We start from the raw sequence: 24,169 nt of genomic DNA on the forward strand, positions 1-24,169 counted from the left end.
CCCCACAGCAGCAGTTCAAAAGGGAAATATAGAATTGTCCTAATAATGATATGTATGAGATCTAGACATAGATAGTGATAGAGTGTGTAGATCTAGACAGTTAGTGATAGAGTGTGTAGATCTAGACATAGATAGTGATAGAGTGTATGAGATCTAGACATAGATAGTGATAGTGTGTGTGTGTGTGTGTGTGTGTGTGTGTGTGTGTGTGTGTGTGTGTGTGTGTGTGTGTGTGTGTGTGTGTGTGTGTGTGTGTGTGTGTGTGTGTGTGTGTGTCAGTCAGAGAGGAGGAGGATATACAGTCTTCTCTACAAGAATGTCCTGTCTGGTACCCAAATACAATCCACAGAAACAATGTGTAGTTGTGTTTGTGTCCAGGTCTCCAGTCTGCTATGGATGAGGAGAGGGAGGAGGGGGGTCCTACCTCTAAGACCACTCTGTCTGAGGAACATGGCCGCCAGAGCAAAGCCAAGAGGTAAGAAGAGGATCTCTCTGTCTGTGACTGTTGTCCATCTCAGAGTTAGTAGTAGTTCTTCTCAGATCTCAGGCGCCGCGGCCAGCATTGGTTCATGACAGTACTGGACATATCTCCATGTCCCATTTCCCCCTTTGATGGCATTATCATTATTCTGTTTAATGTAGGCATTTTCGTTATAACATGGATAGCAAGCATAACAACAAAATCGCTAATAGGCGCTAATCGCTAGTTAGCGAACATGCTAACCAGCGATCTTTACAACATGGATGATGGTTCATGACAGTACTGGACGTATTTCCATGTCCCAACAACAATGACATCCATATGTTCCATGTTCTAGGTTGAAGATAAGCTTTAATCCAAGTAATTCAATAGTGATCTCATGATCTCATCTCTTATGTTTACATTTAACCATTTAACACTGCAAATGTTTTTAGAACACTTTTTTGTAGCACATGTTTTTGAGCACTTTATAATTGATAATTGTTAAGTTTTCATTGTGATGTTCATTTTTATTCAGACTTATGTTTATATTTATTTGAGTTTTCCATGGTTGTGTTGACATTCCTTTTCCCTGTCTGCCTACAATCAGGGGAAGGTTAAGTTTAAAATAAAACTGTTTACGTTCATATTTTTCGACCGACCAAAACACTTATATCGTGATACAGTTTTCAGCCATATCGCCCAGCCCTTCTCCATCATTAGTCTGAGTAACAGCTGTGTGTGTGTTGTGTTGAAGACCAGAGCAGCAGCAGAGAGCAGACTCCCCTGGACCCAGCTGTGTCTCCATGAAGAGTGACTGGTCTATGGATCATCCTGACCAGTTTAAAGAGGGAAATCAGTCTATTGAGAAAAGGTAAGGAGTTATCAGAGATTATAAAAATACAGCATCTATCAAACGTCCATAAATCCTGGTTCTTGTTTTTCTAGAAGAGTCCAGCAGCAGAGAGCAGACTCCCCTGGACCCAGCTGTGTCTCCATGAAGAGTGACCGCTCTATGGATAGACCTCCTGTCTTTAAAGATGGACGCCCCTCCAGAGAGGAGAGGTAGGAGTTTCAAACAGACCATGACAACAGACCAGTTGTTTGTTATCAGACTCTACTGATACTCTCTCTCACAATCAATCATTAACTAACTGAAGAGGATTACAGTTTACCTGTACTCCTTACACACACACACACACACACACACACACACACACACACACACACACACACACACACACACACACACACACACACACACACACACACAAAGTATGAATCCCACACAAGGGGAATCTCTCTTGTTATTGCAGCTCAAAAAGAGACATTAAGTGATAAATAAAAAATACAAAATAAATGTAAAAATTAAATGAAGATACAAAATGTAGAATAATAACTAAATAAATACAATTACACAGAATACTTGCACAGTATAAATATAAACTCTCTCTCTTTAGTGATGTGGTTGACATGGTGGTAATGAGAGGAGGGATAAGGCTGTTTTAGTGATGTGGTTGACATGGTGATAATGAGAGGAGGGATAAGGCTGTTTTAGTGATGTGGTTGACATGGTGGTAATGAGAGGAGGGATAAGACTGTTTTAGTGATGTGGTTGACATGGTGATAATGAGAGGAGGGATAAGGCTGTTTTAGTGATGTGGTTGACATTGTGGTAATGAGAGGAGGGATAAGACTGTTTTAGTGATGTGGTTGACATGGTGGTAATGAGAGGAGGGATAAGGCTGTTTTAGTGATGTGGTTGACATAGTGATAATGAGAGGAGGGATAAGGCTGTTTTAGTGATGTTGTTGACATGGTGTGATGCTGGTTCTTGTTTTTCTAGAAGAGTCCAGCAGCAGAGAGCAGACTCCCCTGGACCCAGCTGTGTCTCCATGAAGAGTGACAAATCTATGGGTCATCCTCCTAAATTTAAAGATGGACGCCCCCCCAGAGAGGAGAGGTAGGAGTTTCAAACAGACGATAAAAACAGACCAGTTAAATGTTATTATACTATATGCTCTGCTCTATGGATATACCTATACCTATACTTTAAAGATGGAAATCAGTCTATTAAGAAGAGGTGAAGATTTAAACAGTGACCGGTCAGAGGTGGTGGTAATGAGAGGAGGGATAAGGCTGTTTTAGTGATGTGGTTGACATGGTGGTAATGAGAGGAGGGATAAGGCTGTTTTAGTGATGTGGTTGACATGGTGGTAATGAGAGGAGGGGTAAGGCTGTTTTAGTGATGTGGTTGACATGGTGGTAATGAGAGGAGGGATAAGGCTGTTTTAGTGATGTTGTTGACATGGTGGTAATGAGAGGAGGGATAAGGCTGTTTTAGTCATGTGGTTGACATGGTGGTAATGAGAGGAGGGGTAAGGCTGTTTTAGTGATGTGGTTGACATGGTGGTAATGAGAGGAGGGATAAGGCTGTCTTACTGATGTGGTTGACATGGTGATAATGAGAGGAGGGGTAAGGCTTTTTCAGTGATGTGGTTGACATATTGGTAATGAGAGGAGGGATAAGGATGTTTTTGGGATGTGGTTGACATGGTGATAATGAGAGGAGGGATAAGGCTGTTTTAGTGATGTGGTTGACATGGTGATAATGAGAGGAGGGATAAGGCTGTTTTAGTGATGTGGTTGACATTGTGGTAATGAGAGGAGGGATAAGACTGTTTTAGTGATGTGGTTGACATGGTGGTAATGAGAGGAGGGATAAGGCTGTTTTAGTGATGTGGTTGACATAGTGATAATGAGAGGAGGGATAAGGCTGTTTTAGTGATGTTGTTGACATGGTGTGATGCTGGTTCTTGTTTTTTTAGAAGAGTCCAGCAGCAGAGAGCAGACTCCCCTGGACCCAGCTGTGTCTCCATGAAGAGTGACAAATCTATGGGTCATCCTCCTAAATTTAAAGATGGACGCCCCTCCAGAGAGGAGAGGTAGGAGTTTCAAACAGACGATAAAAACAGACCAGTTAAATGTTATTATACTATATGCTCTGCTCTATGGATATACCTATACCTATACTTTAAAGATGGAAATCAGTCTATTAAGAAGAGGTGAAGATTTAAACAGTGACCGGTCAGAGGTGGTGGTAATGAGAGGAGGGATAAGGCTGTTTTAGTGATGTGGTTGACATGGTGGTAATGAGAGGAGGGATAAGGCTGTTTTAGTGATGTGGTTGACATGGTGGTAATGAGAGGAGGGATAAGGCTGTTTTAGTCATGTGGTTGACATGGTGGTAATGAGAGGAGGGGTAGGGCTGTTTTAGTGATGTGGTTGACATGGTGGTAATGAGAGGAGGGATAAGGCTGTCTTACTGATGTGGTTGACATGGTGATAATGAGAGGAGGGGTAAGGCTTTTTCAGTGATGTGGTTGACATATTGGTAATGAGAGGAGGGATAAGGATGTTTTTGGGATGTGGTTGACATGGTGATAATGAGAGGAGGGATAAGGCTGTTTCAGTGATGTGGTTGACATGGTGATAATGCGAGGAGGGATAAGGCTGTTTTAGTGATGTGGTTGACATGGTGATAATGAAAGGAGGGATAAGGCTGTTTTAGTGATGTGGTTGACATGGTGGTAATGAGAGGAGGGATAAGGCTGTTTTAGTGATGTGGTTGACATGGTGATAATGAGAGGAGGGATAAGGCTGTTTTAGTGATGTGGTTAACATGGTGGTAATGAGAGGAGGGATAAGGCTGTTTTAGTGATGTGGTTGACATGGTGATAATGAGAGGAGGGATAAGGCTGTTTTAGTGATGTGTTTGACATGGTGGTAATGAGAGGAGGGATAAGGCTGTTTTAGTGATGTGGTTGACATGGTGATAATGAGAGGAGGGGTAAGGCTGTTTCAGTGATGTGGTTGACATGGTGATAATGAGAGGAGGGGTAAGGCTGTTTTAGTGACGTGGTTGACATGGTGTGATCCTGGTTCTTGTTTTTCTAGAAGAGTCCAGCAGCAGAGAGCAGACTCCCCTGGACCCAGCTGTGTCTCCATGAAGAGTGACAGCTCTATGGATAATCCTCTGAGCTTTAAAGTTGGACGCCCCTCCAGAGAGGAGAGGTAGGGGTTTCAAACAGACCATGACAACAGACCAGTTGGTTGTTATCAGACTCTACTGATACTCTCTCTCACAATCAATCATTAACTAACTGAAGAGGATTAGTTTACCTGTACTCCTTACACACACACACACACACACACACACACACACACACACACACACACACACACACACACACACACACACACACACACACACACACACAAGACATTTACCAATAAAACATTCACAAGCAGAAGATATGATCAACTTTATGAATCCCACACAAGGGGAATCTCTCTTGTTATTGCAGCTCAAGAGTCAAAAGTACAGCGAAAGAGAGATTAAGGGATGAATAAGACACAAAATAACTCAATAAAAAAAGTGAAAATAAATGTAAAAATTAAATAAAGATACAAAACGTAGAATAATAACTAAATAAATACAATTACACAGGATACTTGCACAGTATAAATATAAACTCTCTCTCTCTCTCTTGTATGTTTACTGTGAGTGTGTGTTCTCCCCACAGACAACCCCACCAGAGGTCAAAGGTTACCAGTGCTCAGTCTGTACAGCCTCAAACAGAGCTGATCAAGGTGTGTAAATGTCCAACAAGATATTTGACTTCAGCTCTACGTGAACATAAAATAGCATCTCCATCTGCTAATAGTCTGCAGGCACAAAGCTCTGCCTGATGGACCAGGAGGAACCAGCTGACACACTGTGGGGCGGTAAGAGACTCTTATTTTGAAAACAGAATGAATAATTAATTTGAAGTGCAGAGGAGACTCTTATTTGTTCTGCTCACACTAAATGACATATCCTGAGATTTTTTACATCCCTTTTTCAATGTTGAGATATCTTCCCTCGGGTTAGGGTAAGGGTGTCATGTTAAATGGTTTGATCCAGATATGTAGGGTTATTGTGGGTCTATCAGGTTAAATGGTTTGATCCAGATATGTAGGATTATTGTGGGTCTATCAGGTTACACAATGTGAAACAATATGCTGCAAATCAATAGCAGAATAACTTAGTGGAAGAAATGCAACACTATCTTGTTATATCAGCATAGCAAATGAGTTTCCACTGATTCACTATCATTATTAGAAGTCAACTATTGCTTTTGAAATAACTTCAAAATGCAGTCTTTTTTTATAAACGCCAGTTATGCTAACTAAGTTGTTGATGCTCCGTTTTATGTGTAGGGACCCTAGTCATGCTACTGCAGATGTTTTGTGCTATTCTGAGCAATATTAATGATTAAAAAATGCAGTTTGGAAGCGTTCGGCGCACCACCCCTAGCCAATGCACTGTTAGCCATTTGGGCTCTTAGTGTTGCTCTGGGCAAGCACTATACTGGTTGGTCAACGAAAAAATGACCTAAACGGCTTATTTGATCGGTTTTCATGCAGAAAAAGACCCTGGGTTCAATTTATGCCGGATTTACACTTTAATAATCCTGAACATTTTGAATCTGTAATGCGCAGTCCTTGTTATGACCAGCTTCTTCGACCAAAGTTATAAAGCCTCTAAATATCATGAAGTTGATAATTTAAGAGGAAATATTTACATGTTTCCACTGATTTCACCATCCACTATATGATGTCTTCTGTTGTTTTCTCATTTAGGATCTGCTGCTGTCGAGTGCCAACATAAATTCAAGTCTCATTTGAAGAAGAAGTCCAGGCATGTGTTTGAGGGAATTGCTATAGCAGGACAGCCAACACCTCTGAAGGACTTCTACACAGAGATCTTCATCACAGAGAGAGGCAGTGGAGAGGTCAACCAGGAACATGAGGTCAGACTGATTGAAACAGCTTCCAGGAAACCAGCCAAGGAAGAAACACCAATCAAATGTGAAGACATCTTTAAACCCTTACCTGGACAAGAAAAACCAATCAGAACAATAATGACAACTGGAGTGGCCGGCATTGGTAAAACAATCTTAACACACAAGTTCACTCTGGACTGGGCTGAAGGCAAAGCCAACCATGACATACACTTCACATTTCTCCTCACTTTCAGAGAGCTGAATTTACTGAAAGGGAAAGAGTTTAGCTTGGTGGAACTTCTTTATCACTTCTTTATTGAGACGAAAGAAGCAGGAATCTGCAGATTCGACCGGTTCCAAGTTGTCTTCATCTTGGATGGTCTGGATGAGTGTCGACTTCCTCTGGACTTCCAGAACAACCAGACCTGGACTGATGTCACAAAGCCGGCCTCAGTGGACGTGCTGCTGACAAACCTCATCAGGGGCGACCTGCTTCCCTCCGCTCTCATCTGGATAACAACACGCCCTGCGGCAGCCAATCAGATCCCTTCTGAGTGTGTTGACATGGTAACAGAGGTGAGAGGGTTCACCGACCCACAGAAGGAGGAGTACTTCAGGAAGAGATTCAAAGAGGAGACGCTGGCCAGCACAATCATCTCCCACATCAAGAAATCACGAAGCCTCCACATCATGTGTCACATCCCAGTCTTCTGTTGGATCACTGCTACAGTTCTGGAGGACATCTTCAAAACATCCCACATTGAAGAGATGCCTAAGACGGTGACTCAGATGTACAGCCACTTCCTGAGGGTTCAGTCCATACAGGGGGACAGGAAGTACCATGGGAGAGCTGAAACTGATCCAGACTGGAGTTCAGAGAGCAAGGAGATCATTGTTTCTCTTGGAAAACTGGCTTTTAACCAGCTGGAGAAAGGCAACCTGATCTTCTATGAGGCCGACCTGGCAGAGTGTGACATCAATATCAGAGCAGCCTCAGTGTACTCAGGAGTGTTCACCCAGATCTTTAAAGAGGAGTGTGGGCTGTACCAGGACAAGGTGTTCTGCTTTGTCCATCTGAGCATCCAGGAGTTTCTGGCTGCCCTTCATGTCTTTCTGTCCTTCATCAACACTGGTGTCAATCTGCTCACAGAAGAACTACGAACCTCCAGGAAAGACAAACTCTTCCTCTACCAGAGTGCTGTGGACAAGGCCTTACAGAGTGAGAACGGCCACCTGGACTTGTTCCTCCGCTTCCTCCTGGGCCTCTCTCTGGAGAGCAATCAGATTGTCCTACGAGGTCTGCTGGGACAGAAAAAAGGTAGATCACTGACCACTCAGATTAAAAAAGGTCTGCTGGGACTGACAGGAAGTAGCTCATGGACCAATAAGGGAACCGTGTCTTACATCAAGAAGAAGATAAATGGCGATCTCTCTCCAGAGAGAAGCATCAACCTGTTCTATTGTCTGAATGAGCTGAACGACCGTTCTCTAGTGAAGGAGATCCAACAGTACCTGACATCAGGAAGTCTCGCCAGAAAATCTCTCTCTCCTACTCAGTGGTCCTCTCTGGTCTTCATCCTACTGACATCAGAAGAGGAGCTGGACGTTTTTGACCTGAAGAAATATTCTGCTTCAGAGGAGGGTCTTCTGAGGCTGCTGCCAGTGGTCAAAGCCTCCAAAACATCTCTGTAAGTGCACTAATGACACAAAACAATATACATCAAACTAGAAAATAAAATATATAATTATATACAAAACATCTCTGTAGGTGCACTTATAACATGTTTTACATTACAAGAATCCCAATAATCATAATACAACAATTTAAAAGCAATATTGATATAAAAATTATTTTGAAGATGACTAAACAGCTATACAATATTCTAAATTGTACATCCAATCCATAAAAAATATTTAAAGATCCCATGGCATGCTACTTTATGGATGCTTAGTTATGGATGTTATCTTATGATCTTATAATCTTTATGGATGTTAGTGGGCCCATAATACAGTATTTGAAGACGTTCAAGAAATTCAGCCTTGGTGCAGAATTACAACCACTATGAGCAAGTCCCACAATGAGCTCACCACAAACGTGCTGTTTTTAGAGGCGGGTCAAGGTGGAGGGTGGGGGTGTGGCCCTGGCCACGGTACCATGCGCTTGTGTTTACAGTGTAATATAATATACATATTATCACAGTCAAATGCTGTTTGCGCCTCCGGATGATATTATGAATCTCAAACGACTGCGTCTGGTTCTCAGACGCCTCTGGTTTTTCCACTTCCACGTCAATATTAAGTACAGACTGAACTGCGAAATGGAGGAGAAAGGGATTGTTGCCCGCGATTGCCTGGGGTTGTCTCCCACTGGAGCCCTGCTGCCCGCCGGAGCCCCGCTGCCCGCCGGTTCCGACCCCGGGCAACGGGCAGCCCCGGGCAACAGGCAGCGTTCAGCGGGCAGCGAGGCTCCGGTGGACAATCGTGGGCAACAATCCTTTTCTCCTCCATGTCACGGTTCCCAATTCCTTCTCAACCATGGCCGAGATAACCCCCACTACGAGTCTCGTTGTGGAAATACCAGAGACCTCAGAGAACCCGACGCAGTCTAGTCTTTTCACCAAATGGGAGCTTTATGGAAGCTTGCGTTATTGTGTTGCGTGTCATGCGCCATAACACCAGCAGCAGAACGGTTATCCAAATAACAAACAACACTTGCGTTAGTGTATGTATTCACACACACATGTGGACACACGGTCCTAGCTCATTGTTTCATTGGCGGGCCAAATTCTCTGGGCGGGCCTAGCAGAGAAAAGGGAGGTAACCTGGCCCTATATGTCGTCATATGGGGCCAGATCCCAAATATACGCGTTTGAGCTTTCCTTTTTTCAAAGGCGGAGCAAGATACCTACTGCTCGTTTTACACCTAACGCAATGTTTAGCTACTGGGGGACCATAGGCAGGCTAGGGGAACTCATATTGACGTTAGAAAACCTCATGAAGTGAAAATTTCCTGCCATGGGACCTTTTAAAGATCTAATGTATTAACTAGTGTATGTTTGATTTAAGTAATAGAACATGTCCAAATAAAGATTTCAACACAATTCCTTTATTGTTGAAAAAGTTAAGACTTCTTTTAAACACAGTAACATGTGAAGCTCAAATATGGCAACATTTTAATTGACCAAATAGTTTATTGCTTTAAAACACAGAAACACAAAACCAGATTTGCTGGTAACGGTGTCACATTGTAGTACCATGCCCAAGGACAAACTCAAAAAAAAAAAAAAAAACGGTCATGCGTTGTAACACATTTTGTTAAAGATGGTATCAATTGTGCAAATGAACCAATTACATTTTAGCTTATATAACAGATAGCTCTGTTGAACCGTCATTAATGTTTCTTCATGACGTATTTCAACCTGTTTTAAGACTTCAGTGTCTTATTACCGGCTTTGGTGAGAGAGGCTTTTATATTGAAAGCGAATCGTGGGTACTTACGCGTGCTTTAGTAGAGAGGAAAAAATGGTCAAATTAAATTAAAACAGTGAATTATTTAATGTATATTCACCCCCTGAAGAGGCACAAGTATTACAAGTCAGTTAGTATTTGTTGTAATACTGTAATGTAAACATGTGGTCTGTGTCTTAAAGTAGTTTGAACTGTAATAACTCTTCCTTACGGTTTGTTTAATTGAGCTAGGCTATGGTGATGCTCTGAAACGTTTTGGGCATTGAAAGAGCTTATTTATTGTTGTTTTGTGTTTTGTAACCAGCTCTTATGTTGGTTTGTATGGTCATTAAGTGAGCTTATATATTGTTGTTATTTTGTGTTTTGTTACCAGCTCTTATGTTGGTTTTGGGATTTCTAATGAATCTAAAATCATCAGTTCAAGTGTCAGACTATCTTGAAAGCTACAAGGAAAGTTGTAGTACATTCTTATATCACTCATTGTCATGTAGTTAGATTAATAATTTGTTTAATAATTGAATATCTTTGTGACATCAAACTCTTAATATTCAAATATCCAGCTTATGAGTTATATATTTTTCATGTATGTAAAAATCTTCCTGTTCTCAGACAGGGTGACACAGCTTTGTCTCCATGAAGTATCAATAAAGCTTTAACTTGTCCTCCAAATGGAATGATGAATACACTTTATAAATGTGGTTACTTTAGTACAAACTGCTCTCAACCAGAAAGAATAAATTGTGTGTGTGTGTGTGTGTGTGTGTGTGTGTGTGTGTGTGTGTGTGTGTGTGTGTGTGTGTGTGTGTGTAGGTTATCTCGCTGCCTGATCACACAGGAAGGCTGTGCTTCTCTGGCCTCAGTTCTCAGCTCCAACTCCTCTAGTCTGAGAGAGCTGGACCTGAGTAACAATGATCTGAAGGATTCAGGAGTGAAGCTGCTCTCTGCTGGACTGGGGAGTCCACACTGTACACTGGAAACTCTCAGGTCAGTTTTACTCAATGGACAAACAGTTACACCACAAGGTTCAATATCAGAAGACATTTAACAGATTTAGATCCATAAAAGTGTGTGCGTAAAGTGAAGCAGCACACAACTGACGCCCCCACGCGGACAAATGCTGTCTTTGCTCTCGTGCTCAAAAAGTATTTTCCTGCTCACTTGGTTATTTATTCTCCTCACAACACAATATACATAATATTGGAATACAATTAATAATTATCCACACAACATCTCTGTAGATCTACTTCTTATTTCAGTACTATGAATAACATGTATTATTTTGTAATACATGTTATTCATAGTACTGAAATAAAAAGTAATATTAATATTAGTGCTGTCAGTGAAACGCGTTATTAACGGCGTTAACGCAAACCCATTTAAACTGCGTCAATTTTTTTATTGTGACATTAACGTTCTTTAATCTGCGGGAAAAACCGCCCAATCTGGCAACACTGCCTGAACGTCCTCACGCTCTAGCGTCAACGTAAATCAATGAGACCAACTGAAAACGAAGCCATATTAAACTTAAACTGTGATTCTGAATAAAGTATAAATTATATAGAAATTCTGTTTCAATATTATTCTAAAAAATATATTTTATAAAGCTTTAACTTGTCCTCCAAATGGAATGATGAATAGGCCTACACTTTATAAATGTGGTTACTTTAGTACAAACTGCTCTCAACCAGAAAGAATAAATGGTGTGTGTGTGTGCAGGTTGTCTGGCTGCCTGATCACACAGGAAGGCTGTGCTTCTCTGGCCTCAGTTCTCAGCTCCAACTCCTCTAGTCTGAGAGAGCTGGACCTGAGTACCAATGATCTGCAGGATTCAGGAGTGAAGCTGCTCTCTGCTGGACTGGGGAGTCCACACTGTACACTGGAAACTCTCAGGTCAGTTATCAGCCTCTTCTTCAAACTGGTTATTCTAGATCAGTAAATGCTGCTCCTGCCTGATGCATTTCTGTTGCTCTTTTCCCTGCTGACAAAACACTCCCTGGTTCTACACAATGTTAGAACATGTGAAGAAACGGTCTTAGTGTACCAAACACAGCAGAGTTCTCCTGACTGTAACCGAACAATATCTCATTGAGTTGTAGCTATTGAGAAAAGAGCATTTGTTTAAGATCCTGTTTCACATCCATGTGAAGGAAGTTCTACTGTCTGTGATGATGTCATCTCCCCACTTCCCCTTCCTGTTCTCAGACAGGATGACACAGCTTTGTCTCCATAAAGTATCAATAAAGCTTTAACTTGTCCTCCAAATGGAATGATGAATACACTTTATACATGTGGTTACTTTAGTACAAACTGCTCTCAACCAGAAAGAATAAAAGGTGTGTGTGTGTGTGTGTGTGTGTGTGTGTGTGTGTGTGTGTGTGTGTGTGTGTGTGTGTGTGTGTGTGTGTAGGTTGTCTGGCTGCCTGATCACACAGGAAGGCTGTGCTTCTCTGGCCTCAGTTCTCAGCTCCAACTCCTCTAGTCTGAAAGAGCTGGACCTGAGTACCAATGATCTGCAGGATTCAGGAGTGAAGCTGCTCTCTGCTGAACTGGGGAGTCCACACTGTACACTGGAAACTCTCAGGTCAGTTTTACTCAGTGGACAAACAGTTACACCACAAGGTTCAATATCAGAAGACATTCAACAGATTTAGATCCATAAAAGTGCGCACGTAAAGTGAAGCAGCACGCAACTGACACCCCCACGCGGACAAATGCCGTCTTTGCTCTCGTGCTCGAAAAGTATTTTCCTGCTCACTTGGTTATTTATTCTCCTCACAACACAATATACATAATATTGGAATAAAACTAATAATTATCCACAAAACATCTCTGTAGATCTACTTCTTATTTCAGTACTATGAATAACACGTATTATTTTGTAATACATGTTATTCATAGTACTGAAATAAAAAGTAATATTAATATTAGTGCTGTCAGTGAAATGTGTTATTAACGGCGTTAACGCAAACCCATTTAAACGGCGTCAAATTTTTTTATTGTGACATTAACATTCTTTAATCTGCGGGAAAAACCGCCCAATCTGGCAACACTGCCTGAACGTCCTCACGCTCTAGCGTCAACGTAAATCAATGAGACCAACTGAAAACGAAGCTGTATGAAACTTAAACTGTGATTCTGAATAAAGTATAAATGATATCGAAATTCTGTTTCGATATTATTATAAAAAATATATTTTATAAAGCTTTAACGTGTCCTCCAAATGGAATGATGAATAGGCCTACACTTTATAAATGTGGTTACTTTAGTACAAACTGCTCTCAACCAGAAATAGTAAATGGTGTGTGTGTGTGTGTGTGTGTGTGTGTGTGTGTGTGTGTGTGTGTGCAGGTTGTCTGGCTGCCTGATCACGCAGGAAGGCTGTGCTTCTCTGGCCTCAGTTCTCAGCTCCAACTCCTCTATTCTGAGAGAGCTGGACCTGAGTACCAATGATCTGAAGGATTCAGGAGTGAAGCTGCTCTCTGCTGGACTGGAGAGTCCACACTGTACACTGGAAACTCTCAGGTCAGTTATCAGCCTCTTCTTCAAACGGGTTATTCTAGACCAGTAAGTGCTGCTCCTGCCTGATGCATTTCTGTTGCTCTTTTCCCTGCTGACAAAACACTCCATGGATCTGCATAATGTTAGAACCTATGAAGAAACGGTCTTAGCGTACCAAACACAGCGGAGTTCTCCTGACTATAACCGAACAATATCTCATTGAGTTGTAGCTATTGAGAAAGGAGCATTTGTTTAAGATCCTGTTTCACATCCATGTGAAGGAAGTTCTACTGTCTGTGATGATGTCATCTCCCCACTTCCTCTTCCTGTTCTCAGACAGGGTGACACAGCTTTGTCTCCATAAAGTATCAATAAAGCTTTAACTTGTTCTCCAAATGGAATGATGAATCCACTTTATAAATGTGATTACTTTAGTAGGAACTGCTCTCAACCAGAAAGAGTAAATGGTGTGTGTGTGTGTGTGTGTGTGTGTGTGTGTGTGTGTGTGTGTGCGCAGGTTGTCTGGCTGCCTGATCACACAGGAAGGCTGTGCTTCTCTGGCCTCAGTTCTCAGCTCCAACTCCTCTAGTCTGAGAGAGCTGGACCTGAGTACCAATGATCTGCAGGATTCAGGAGTGAAGCTGCTCTCTGCTGGACTGGGGAGTCCACACTATACACTGGAAACTCTCAGGTCAGTTTTACTCAGTGGACAAACAGTTACACCACAAGGTTCAATATCAGAAGACATTCAACAGATTTACATCCATAAAAGTGCGCACGTAAAGTGAAGCAGCACGCAACTGACACCCCCACGCGGACAAATGCCGTCTTTGCTCTCGTGCTCGAAAAGTATTTTCCTGCTCACTCGGTTATTCATTCTCCTCACAACACAATATACATAATATTGGAATAAAATGTATAATTATCCACAAAACATCTCTGTAGATCTTTTTATTTCAGTATTATGAATAACATGTATTCTTTTGTAATACATGTTATTCATAGTACTGAAATAAAAAGTAATAATATTAGTGCCGTCAGTGAAACGTGTTGTTAACGGCGTTAACGCAAACCCATTTAAACAGCGTCAAATTTTTTATTGTGACATTAACGTTCTTTAATCTGCGGGAAAACCGCCCAATCTGGCAACACTGCCTGAATGTCCTCACGCTCTAGCATCAACGTAAATCAATGAGACCAACTGAAAACGAAGCCATATTAAACTTAAACTGTGATTCTGAATAAAGTATAAATGATATCGAAATTCTGTTTCGATATTATTATAAAAAATATATTTTATAAAGCTTTAACTTGTCCTCCAAATGGAATGATGAATAGGCCTACACTTTATAAATGTGGTTACTTTAGTACGAACTGCTCTCAACCAGAAAGAATAAATGGTGTGTGTGTGTGTGTGTGTGTGTGTGTGTGTGTGTGTGTGTGTGTGTGTGTGTGTGTGTGTGTGTGTGTGTGTGTGTGTGTGTGTGTGTGTGTGTGTGTGTGTGTGTGTGTGCGCGTGCAGGTTGTCTGGCTGCCTGATCACACAGGAAGGCTGTGCTTCTCTGGCCTCAGCTCTGAGCTCCAACTCCTCTAGCCTGAGAGAGCTGGACCTGAGTACCAATGATCTACAGGATTCAGGAGTGAAGCTGCTCTCTGCTGGACTGGGGAGTCCACACTGTACACTGGAAACTCTCAGGTCAGTTATCAGCCTCTTCTTCAAACTGCGTCTTGGGGTTGTTTAATATGTAAGGGATGATCCACGACTAGGTGGACTGTTATCAATATCGATATGTATGTTATACGTGATGTAACTCTGGCCAGCTGATGTGAGGGTTAGGGGTTGTTGACCTGTTAACTGCTAGTATGTTATACGTTATGTAACTCTGGTCAGCTGATGAGAGCTGAGGAGTTGTCATTAGTGTAGACATGGTGATGAGGCTTTAGCCGTGCTGTGATCTGAATATAATGCACCCCTCACCACTAAAACATCACTGGCCGTGGTAAAGTGAAACATATTGAACAGTAAAGATGTCCTTTATTAATGTGGCGGCGTGGAGGCTCTCAATGTGAATCTTAGGTTGGGAATTGCACCCAAGGAATTATTACATATTATTTTACATTGATCAAAAACACAGGTTTGTTCCACTCAACAGGCAAGACACGTGGTTCCCAGTTTACAAAAACACTTTGTTTAATAAAATATATATATTATCACAAAAATGAGCATTCATCCCAACTAATAAACAAGGAGCCTAATCAGGGGCTGAGGCCTACTGGTGGGGAAAGAGCAGGTGAAGGGGAAGGGGACTCAACAGGAATAAATTAAAGGGAAAGGGTTCACCCAGACACACGTGGCAGTCACACACTGGTATCACCAAATCCAAGGAAGCACAGCACACAAGAATGAGGGACACCACCACCCACGTCACCAGCACCACCACCAGCCTGCAGCCACTGAGAAGGAAACAAAAAGGAAGTTACAACGGAAATAATTAACCCAAAATGTACAAAGCAATATACAACATGAAGCAGGAAATAGTTCAAAATAAACTCAACAAAACAATTTACTTAATCAAAATAATAAAGTACAGAAAACAAAACAAAATTAAGGGATTAACTCCTCAAAATCATTCGGCTCAAATTAAAGGGATAAACAGGTAAAGGTGTGGTGTCGGCAGTCCACCATGCAAGCCGGCTGTAGCCAAAAGCCAGCAACAGCAGCACCACCAAGCAGCACAGAGCAGCAAGGAATAAGTGGCTGCCAGAGACAAAGCAAGGGACAACGTTGTATATAGCAGCAGAGACAAACGGTGTGATTAGCAGCAGAGACAAACAGCAGACAAAGCTGTAGACAAAGCTATAGACAAAAGCTGTGTACAAAGCAGCAGCGGCCCCAATCAGCTGGTGGCGGAGTCAGATAAATCGCCACCTATAGATTTCAGCCAGCTGATGAGCGTTCCCTGTCAATAAACATAAAATTAGTATGGCTAAGCTACATTTATCAAGGCTTTTGGAGGCTAGATTTAAAGTAGCATACCCGTTTTCAAAGTCAAACCTGCACAGGGAGAGGGAGGGAGAGAGAGAGACACACGGCAGGGGACATCTACCTGTGACCACACTAGCATTAGCTACAGGATAGCATTCGGTGTAACACAGAGAGAGAGGACACTTACCGCTCGAGAGAACCAGCGACTAAATGGAGCACGCAGTCGCTGCTCTGCAGTGAAAACACACCGGCTTTGAGCATGAGGACACAGTGATAAATGAAACTAAACAGTAGCCGCAGCAGGGGCGCGGAGCATTACCTGCACGGGCAAACACCTGACCCGGAAATGATGCATCAGTGAGAGCACGAGAAGGAGGGCCGTACTTATGTACTGCCGCCCTAGTGGTCAGCTGACGCAATTAACTGCAGCAAGGCAACCCTATTTCTATGCTGCTACATTAACATCATATTAGTTTGGTGTAGTGCTGCTCATGTCCGATGCATTTCTGTTGATCTTTTCCCTGCTGGCAAAACACTCCCTGGTTCTACACAAAGTTAGAACCTGTGGATAAACGGTCTTAGCGTACCAAACACAGCGGACTTCTCCTGACTCTAACAGAACAATATCTCATTGTCCTCCATATGGAATGAATACACTTTCTAAATGTGTTTAATTTGGTACAAACTGCTAGATAGAATAAATGGTGTGTGTGTGTGTGTGTGTGTGTGTGTGTAGGTTGTCTGGCTGCCTGATCACACAGAAAGGCTGTGCTTCTCTGGCCTCAGTTCTCAGCTCCAACTCCTCTAGTCTGAGAGAGCTGGACCTGAGTACCAATGATCTGAAGGATTCAGGAGTGAAGCTGCTCTCTGCTGGACTGGGGAGTCCACACTGTACACTGGAAACTCTCAGGTCAGTTATCAGCCTCTTCTTCAAACTGCGCCTTGGGGTTGTTTAATATGTAAGGGATGATCCACGACTAGGTGGACTGTTATCAATATCGATATGTATGTTATACGGGATGTAACTCTGGCCAGCTGATGTGAGGGTTAGGGGTTGTTGACCTGTTAACTGCTAGTAGGTTATGTATGTTATAAGTTATGTAACTCTGGTCAGCTGATGAGAGCTGAGGAGTTGTCATTAGTGTAGACATGGTGATGAGGCTTAAGCTGTGCTGTGATCTGAATATAATGCACCCCTCACCACTAAAACATCACTGGCCGTGGTAAAGTGAAACATATTGAACAGTAAAGATGTCCTTTATTAATGTGGCGGCGTGGAGGCTCTCAATGTGAATCTTAGATTGGGAATTGCACCCAAGGAATTATTATATATTATTTTACATTGATCAAAAACACAGGTTTGTTCCACTCAACAGGCAAGACACGTGGTTCCCAGTTTACAAAAATACTTTGTTTAATAAAATGTATATATTATCACAAAAATTAGCATTCATCCCAATCAGGGGCTGAGGCCTACTGGTGGGGAAAGAGCAGGTGAAGGGGAAGGGGACTCAACAGGAATAAATTAAAGGGAAAGGGTTCACCCAGACACACGTGGCAGTCACACACTGGTATCACCAAATCCAAGGAAGCACAGCACACAAGAATGAGGGACACCACCACCCACGTCACCAGCACCACCACCAGCCTGCAGCCACTGAGAAGGAAACAGAAAGGAAGTTACAACGGAAATAATTAACCCAAAATGTACAAAGCAATATACAACATACAGCAGGAAATAGTTCACAAAATAAACTTAACAAAACAATTTACTTAATCAAAATAATAAAGTACAGAAAACAAAACAATATTAAGGGATTAACTCCTCAAAATCATTGGGCTCAAATTAAAGGGATAAACAGGTTAAAAGTGTGGTGTCGGCAGTCCACCATGCAAGCCGGCTGTAGCCAAAAGCCAGCAACAGCAGCACCACCAAGCAGCACAGAGCAGCAAGGAATAAGTGGCTGCCGGAGACAAAGCAAGGGACAACGTCGTATATAGCAACAGAGACAAACGGTGTGATTAGCAGCAGAGACAAACAGCAGACAAAGCTGTAGACAAAGCTATGGACAAAAGCTGTGTACAAAGCAGCAGCGGCCCCAATCAGCTGGTGGCGGAGTCAGATAAATCGCCACCTATAGATTTCAGCCAGCTGATGAGCGTTCCCTGTCAATAAACATAAAATTAGTATGGCTAAGCTACATTTATCAAGGCTTTTGTAGGTTAGATTTAAGGTAGCATACCCGTTTTCAAAGTCAAACCTGCACAGGGAGAGGGAGGGACACACGGTAGGGGACATCTACTGTGACCACACTAGCATTAGCTACAGGATAGCATTCGGTGTAACACAGAGAGAGAGGACACTTACCGCTCGAGAGAACCAGCGACTAAACGGAGCACGCAGTCGCTGCTCTGCAGTGAAAACACACCGGCTTTGAGCATGAGGACACAGTGATAAATGAAACGAAGCAGTAGCCGCAGCAGGGGCGCGGAGCATTACCTGCACGGGCAAACACCTGACCCAGAAATGATGCATCAGTGAGACCACAAGAAGGAGGGCCGTACTTATGTACTGCCGCCCTAGTGGTCAGCTGACGCAATTAACTGCAGCAAGGCAAACCTATTTCTATGCTGCTACATTAACATCATATTAGTTTGGTGTAGTGCTGCTCATGTCCGATGCATTTCTGTTGATTTCTTCTGATTTTCTTTTCCCTGCTGACAAAACACTCCCTGGTTCTACACAATGTTAGAACCTGTGGATAAACGGTCTTAGCGTACCAAACACAGCGGACTTCTCCTGACTAACAGAACAATATCTCATTGTCCTCCATATGGAATGAATACACTTTCTAAATGTGTTTAATTTGGTACAAACTGCTAGATAGAATAAATGGTGTGTGTGTGTGTGTGTGTGTACACAGGTTGTCTGGCTGCCTGGTCACACAGGAAGGCTGTGCTTCTCTGGCCTCAGCTCTGGGCTCCAACCCCTCCCATCTGAGAGAGCTGGACCTGAGCTACAATCACCCAGGAGACTCTGGAGCTGCGCTGCTCTCTGCTGGACTGGAGGATCCACGCTGGAGACTGGACACTCTCAGGTATGGAGAGGACAGCTCACCACTCAGGGACAAAGTCTCCTACAAGGGTTCAAGCCGCTGCTAGATGAAGTGTTTTCAAAACGCAGTTGTAACGCATGTTGTGTAGAAAGTGATGAGACGGCAGATTAGGATTCAGATGACTTTTATAGAATTATATTTATTGATAGTTAGTGCAACACATTAACATTTGGCGTATTGCTGTGTTTGGCACTAACTGTCTGGTGAATTAATGTGTTGGTTTAAAACAGACGTTTGAGTGTGTTTGTTTTTTGATTGGCCAATGATTGGTTAGCATAGAGCTGGATGTTAGCATGGAGCCAGGCATGATGAGTCAGTAAATTAGGATTCAGAGTACTTTTATAAAATATTTATTGATAGTGAGTGCAACACACTCATATTTGGCGTGGCCTAGCATGGAGCTAGGCGTAAGCGTGGAGCTGGGGGTTAGCATGCAGCTAGGCCTTAACATTGAGGTGGTCGATAGCGGTTGTAGGTTTCCCGCCAAAAAGCCAACGATTGTATTGGCGCGGAGGGTGTGACCCACGCAGTCAGCTGACGAGGTTAGCTGTCTGTCCTTAATCAGTTAACAACGTTACGAACCACCGAGCCATCAGCAAGTTCTGGTTGATTATGTGCTTAATCACGAGTGAATAATAATACTAACGTGATACTAACATGAATGCAGCGGAGCCATCTGCACACTCTCTCTTTGTTAACATGTGAATAATGTTTCCCTGTCTAAAGACAACATGCTGCTCTCTCTTTGTTAACATGTGAATAATGTTTCCCTGTTTAAAGACAACATGCTGCTCTCTCTTTGTTAACATGTGAATAATGTTTCCCTGTCTAAAGACAACATGCTGCTCTCTCTTTGTTAACATGTGAATAATGTTTCCCTGTTTAAAGACAACATGCTGCTCTCTCTTTGTCTCCCCAGTGTGGAGCACGGTGGAGTGTGGAGGCTGAAACCAGCTCCACAGAGATGTAAGTGTCCGTTTTGTTTGATTCATCTCAACACACACTAACTTTAGAGATGGAAAGTCCATCCACACTGCGCGCTCCCACGTAAATGGCTACCGTAAATAATATAATAGAGGAGCCAACACTCCAGGGATAGATATTTAAACCCGCCACACGCCATATAAATGGCATTCAATAATCACTTTGAGAGACGTATTCCTTTGAGACATTTCATATACTTGGTGTAGGCCTGCTTGTTATATTGTAGACTATATAATATAAACAGAAGCGCTAACGCTAATGTCAGTGCTAACGCTAATATCAGTGCTAACGTAAACGGTAACGTGAGTGCCAACACTTACGTCAATGCAAGTGTCAGCGCTAATGCTAACGTCAATGCTAACTGCAGTGCTAATGCTAACATCAATGCTAACTGCAGCGCTAATGCTAACATCAACGCTAACTGCAGCACTAATGCTAACGTCAATGCTAACACTAATGTCAATGCTAACTTAATTGCTAACGCTAACATCAGTGCTAACGCTAACTTCAACGGTAATGATAAAGTCAGCACTAATGCTAACGTCAATGCTAACTTCAGCACTAACGTCAACGCTAACTGCAGCACTAATGCTAACGTCAGCGCTAATGCTAACGTTAACGCTAATGCTAACGTCAACGCAAACTGCAGTGCTAATATCAATGCTAACTTCAGCACTAACGTCAACGCTAAATGCAGTGCTAAAGTCAATGCTAACTTCAACACTAACGTCAACGCTAACTGCAGCACTAATGCTAACGTAAATGCTAACGCTAACGTCAATGCTAACGTCCATTATTGTAGTCCGCTATTGTAGTCCATTGTTGTAGTCCATGAGGGAGAGAGAGAAGCCGTTTCTCAATACCAAGTACGTGGACTACGTTCTTGCAGACTTGGAAGTACGTACTTGGCAAGTCCGGACTTCTAAGTACAGACTCCCGAGAACGCGAGTACGCACCTGCAATTGGAACAGCAGCGGACTCGATGACGTCACCATCTCAGCTCTGTTAACTGTGCTTTACGGCCTCAAACTACTGAACAATATAAACTAATTATATAAAACTAAACCCCAGCCTCTTTCATTTTAAAATAGTATGTTAATATTTTGAATGAATATAAATGAAAAGATATGCTTGTCGTATGAATTTATATACACACAACTTTTTATATGTAGGGTACAGATGCGCGTGCCTAACTGCCTATGTATTTGGAGAGTAGGCTATTATAACGAATGATAATAATAACGAATGAGCGAGAAATTACACAGATTAGAATAGAAAAACACACACACACACGATCGGATCCGACCGGGATTTTCGTTGCCGTTGCGATGGGTTTCCTCTATCAGCGACGTATACAATATATATAAAATCCCAGCCTCTTTAATTTGAAAATAGTATGTCAATATTTTGAATGAATAGGCCTACATTTTTGTTATATATGTAAAATGTTCCTATATATAGCCTATTATTATAGCTTACATACTAATATTTTAAAACATGGGAATGCGAAATGCATCCTGGGATATTTAACGGTCCCAAGTCCACACGAGTCACCTCCGATGCGTCCTCGGTGGAACGGCCTCATCGAGAACGCATCGAGAACACTTCGGGTTTTACGACAGTACGACAGTCCACTGATTGCTCAACGAGCAACAGCTGAGTCAGAAGGCTAGAGCGAGACCAACTGAAAACGAATCCGGAATGAAACTAAAACTGTGATTCTGAAAAAAGTATGAATGATATCGAAATTCTGTTGACATATTATTGAAGATACAAATGTGTAGATTTGTTTAATTGTTTGAACAATGGTAAACAGTAATGATGGTCATTTTGACCAAGTTGTGACGTCTTAAGTGGTTGAAGAGGATGAAGCATGAATCAGCGTTTTTTGAATTTTCCAATGAAAACGAATGGGGGGATTTGGGGCGAATAACCTGGAATATCTCGGGAATTATGAATAATATCATGTCTTGTTCTCCCGTCAGATGCCTGTGAACTCACACTGGACCCAAACACAGCCAACGGATACCTCTCTCTGTCTGAGGACAACAGAAAGGTGACGTGGGTCAGAGAGGACCAGTCGTATCCGGATCACCCAGAGAGATTTGACTCCCGGTCCCAGGTGTTGTGTAGAGAGGCTCTGACTGGCCGCTGTTACTGGGAGGTAGAGAGGAAAGGAGGTGTTGATATAGGAGTGACATACAGAGGAATCACAAGGAGAGGACGGGGTGGTGACAGCCTGCTTGGATGGAACAACAAGTCCTGGAGTCTTCTTTGTCATGATGGTGGTTACTCTGCCCGGTACAACGGTAGACAGACAGCCATGCCTCTCCCCCCCCCTGGCTCTACCAGAGTAGGAGTGTATCTGGACCGGCCTGCTGGCACTCTGTCCTTCTACAGAGTGTCCCGAGGTGTAGGAGGGTCCTCAGACACACTGACACACATCCACACCTTCAGGTCCACCTTCACCCAGGAGGACCTCCTCCCTGGGTTTAGGGTAGGGTGGGAGTTTGAGGACCTCGCCCCGTGGGGGGTTCACTCAGCGTCTCTGTGTCGGTTGTAGAAAGAAAAAAAGGTCGGCGGGGCGGGCGGGCGCACACGCACACACACACACACATATACACGTAAGCACACACACACACACACACACACACACACACACACACACACACACACACACACCCCCCCGTCGTCGTCCGGGGGTGTGGGCGAGCAGGGGTCCACGTACTCAGTGACTCAGCGTCTCTGTGTCGGTTGTAGGAAAAAAATAAGGGCAGGCGGGCGGGCACACACACACACACACACACACATGTACACAAACACAAACGCCCGCACACACACACACACATACAAATACACACACACACACACACACACACACACACACACAGCTTCTGCGTTAGAGGATGGGTGTCTTTTGATGGAGGCCTGAGAGGACTGATGACTCAGAGTCTCTGTGGCAGTTATAGTCTCTCGCTCTCTATTTTACTCTCTCTCTATCCCTCTCACTCTCTTTCTTTCTCGTCTCCCCCTCCTCCCCCCCTGTCTCCCACTCCCCCTCCCCCCGTCTCCCACTCCCCCCCTCGTCTCCCTCTCCCCTCCCCCTCCTCCCCCCCCCCTCTCCCCCCTCGTCTCCCTCTCCTCCCCCTCCCCCTCCTTTTTATGGGGCTTCCTAAAAGTTGATGCTGGTAAACCATGAAAGGAAGAGACTTTTAAGATCTTCCATAGGGTTACCTGAGCAGGTTTTATTAAGATTTCATTTTTAATTTGAAATGTATATTAAATACCTATTGATGGTAAATCACATGTTTTTTTTATGCTACAATATTTGTCCATTTTCAGACATTACCATATTTTATTCTCCAGGGCTCTGATCATCACTTTTGTCCTAATCCTAACAAGGATGATTTAGATGAGATTAGATTCATTAGGATCCCGATTAGCAACACACCAGAGAGAGAGCTAGTCTTCCTGGGTCCCAAACATCAAATATAGACAACAGACAATCACTTGTTTGACCTTATGTCAAACTAAAATAAAAATAGACTAATAAAAAAGTTTAAAAAAGATATGAAGGCTACAAAAAGAAATGACAACATTAAAAATGTATATACATTATGGACCACATGATTTTTTTGCAGACTTTTTAAAGTTGTATTTGCTATTTTTGCTAGAAGGTATGTTTTTTTGGTCGTTCATTCCCATAATGAAATAGTTGTGTAAATGATGGTATTTTTCAGTAGATTGGACCTCGGTCTGGGTAAAGCTAGCTGTCCTTTACTTGCTCCTCTAGTGCTATGACCGTGTCTGTCAGACACACTGACTAGAC

At 42.8% G+C, this 24,169-nt stretch overlaps 1 protein-coding gene across 1 annotated transcript; it reads left to right on the top strand.

Annotated features, from left to right (window-relative positions):
• Positions 1–368: 368 nt before the first annotated feature.
• LOC311377437 (uncharacterized protein) lies at positions 369–22,903 on the top strand (the record flags this gene model as incomplete). The annotated part of the gene is made up of 16 exons (XM_084491332.1): positions 369–475; positions 1,409–1,525; positions 3,289–3,405; positions 5,047–5,113; positions 5,221–5,248; positions 6,146–7,976; positions 10,567–10,740; positions 11,473–11,646; positions 12,164–12,337; positions 13,105–13,278; positions 13,772–13,945; positions 14,777–14,950; positions 16,977–17,150; positions 19,165–19,338; positions 20,276–20,322; positions 22,326–22,903. The coding sequence occupies exons 1-16, from the start codon at positions 393–395 to the stop codon at positions 22,901–22,903; spliced, it is 4,260 nt and encodes a 1,419-aa protein (XP_084347458.1). The 5' UTR covers positions 369–392.
• Positions 22,904–24,169: the final 1,266 nt, after the last annotated feature.

The sequence above is a fragment of the Micromesistius poutassou genome (genome assembly GCF_964030765.1).
Source record: "Micromesistius poutassou genome assembly, contig: SCAFFOLD_4125, whole genome shotgun sequence".
Lineage (NCBI taxonomy): Eukaryota > Metazoa > Chordata > Actinopteri > Gadiformes > Gadidae > Micromesistius > Micromesistius poutassou.